At 45.2% G+C, this 1,856-nt stretch overlaps 1 protein-coding gene across 1 annotated transcript in view; it reads right to left on the bottom strand.

Moving 5' to 3' along the window:
• Positions 1–21, bottom strand: part of LOC130377625 (ribosomal protein S6 kinase alpha-3-like) — a 4,031-nt gene extending 4,010 nt beyond the window's left edge. Inside the window, 1 exon segment of the mRNA XM_056584781.1 lies at positions 14–21. Within this exon segment, the coding sequence (XP_056440756.1) occupies positions 14–21 (8 nt within the window).
• Positions 22–1,856: the final 1,835 nt, after the last annotated feature.

Here is a 1,856-nt window from a genome sequence, read left to right as displayed (position 1 = left end):
GATGACCACTTACCAAGCCATCTACCAATCACTGGAGCCCTGGGACACAATGCCAACTGCACACATGCCGTTATGCTGGCACACTAGACCGGAAATAAAAGAAGCCTTCCTCTGTGACCGCTATATATGCTATAGTGTCAACCACCCACACAACTTTCTTAAAGAGATATATCCCTATTTGTTACACTATAAACATTCATAACTTTGCTTTTCTTTTGCAATTAACTCAATACTTGAAATCAAAATTCTTTGTACACGACCCGTGTTACTCTATTTTTCTTGAGCCTCTACTTAAGGGACATGGGTAATAACAGTATAGCTGTAGGCATGAGTTTACTGCCCTCCGAGCACTTGGCTGTTCCTGCCCTGTTCTCAGGCCGTAATGCCATGTATTTAACTCTCTATACTGTACCGTTCAATGCGGGCACATTCTGGGCGGGGCCATCTGAAGAACTATTAATACCCTGTGTGTGGCGCGGCTCGCCACCGTTGACAGAACGCGGTAACCTGCAATCATGAGTCCGCCGTCTCCGCCCAGCCAGCGTCCCTCCTTCTTATACGGACGACGCTGTTACTCTTTGGTTTTGTTTTTATGAACTACTACTGTTTCAACTACACTACTGTTTAATTATCCTGTTTTTGGCTTGTGTCCTTCGTACTTGCAGAGGAAAGTCGAAAATGGTTGTAATGACCTTGAGACACCGGCCTCAAGGTCTTGAGACACTGGTCTAGATTTGACTGAAAAATAAGTGCACCAATATGGATAGAGAGATATTATTATTATTAGTATTGTCTTTATTGACCAATATTGGCCAAAGAGTGACGGTACAGTGATCGAAAGCAACATATTGACATCATATTCATCACACAATTGAGGTTGCAAGACAGTGGCCTGGGTGTTTGACTCCCAGGTCAAAATCTGATCCCTAGTGTCCCAGCCTCTCCTTGGGTCACACCTGCTCGTCAATGACGTGTTTGGGAAAACATAGCAAGAGGGTTTTCTAAGTGAAGTAGCCTAAATAGTAAATGGTGCTGTCTAGCCCTGAGGATGAGGTCTGCCGCTGTACTCTCCAGCTGAGGGGGGTCTTTGCTGTGTTGCTAAGCAGTACTGGAGTGCAGGAGTGGGAGGTTCACAGGTGACTTTCTGGGTACATCTGAACCGGTTGTATCCAGTCTGTTCTGCCACCAGCCTGGATGGTATATGTATTGGTTTAAATAGGCATATCACTTTATTTGCCCTTTTGATTATGTACACCTCACCAACATTCATAAAATACCTTTGTTGTAAACAACATCAACCACACACATTAAAGTGTGTAAGAGTGGATATTTGAGAATGTGAATAATAGCTATCATAGTTATACAGTTACCTTTTGCTTAGATTCTCTATAATATTATGTTTACCACACTATCCCTCACTCTCCGTCTCTAAGAGATCCTACTGCAAAGATCCATCTACCCACCCCCCCTCTCTCTACCCCTCTCTCTCTCTCTCTCTCTCTCTCTCTCTCTCTCTCTCTCTCTCTCTCTCTCTCTCTCTCTCTCTCTCTCTCTCTCTCTCTCTCTCTCTCTCACTCACTCACTCACTCACTCACTCACTCACTCACTCACTCACTCACTCACTCACTCACTCACTCACTCTCTCTCTCTCTCTCTCTCACACTCACTCACTCACTCACTCTCTCTCTCTCTCACTCTCTCACTCTCTCTCTCGCTCTCTCTCTCTCTCTCTGTCCCTCTCTGTTGAGTCTCAGATCCACTAGTCTCATGTAGACTCCTCCACCCGCACAACTCCCCATAGTACAGCTCCCTCTCTCTCTCTCTCTCTCTCTCTCTCTCTCTCTCTCTCTCTCTGT

The sequence above is a fragment of the Gadus chalcogrammus genome, chromosome 23 (assembly GCF_026213295.1).
Source record: "Gadus chalcogrammus isolate NIFS_2021 chromosome 23, NIFS_Gcha_1.0, whole genome shotgun sequence".
Taxonomy (NCBI): Eukaryota; Metazoa; Chordata; class Actinopteri; order Gadiformes; family Gadidae; genus Gadus; species Gadus chalcogrammus.
Note: the sequence above shows the minus strand (reverse complement) of the source record. Positions and strands in the feature narration are given on the sequence as shown.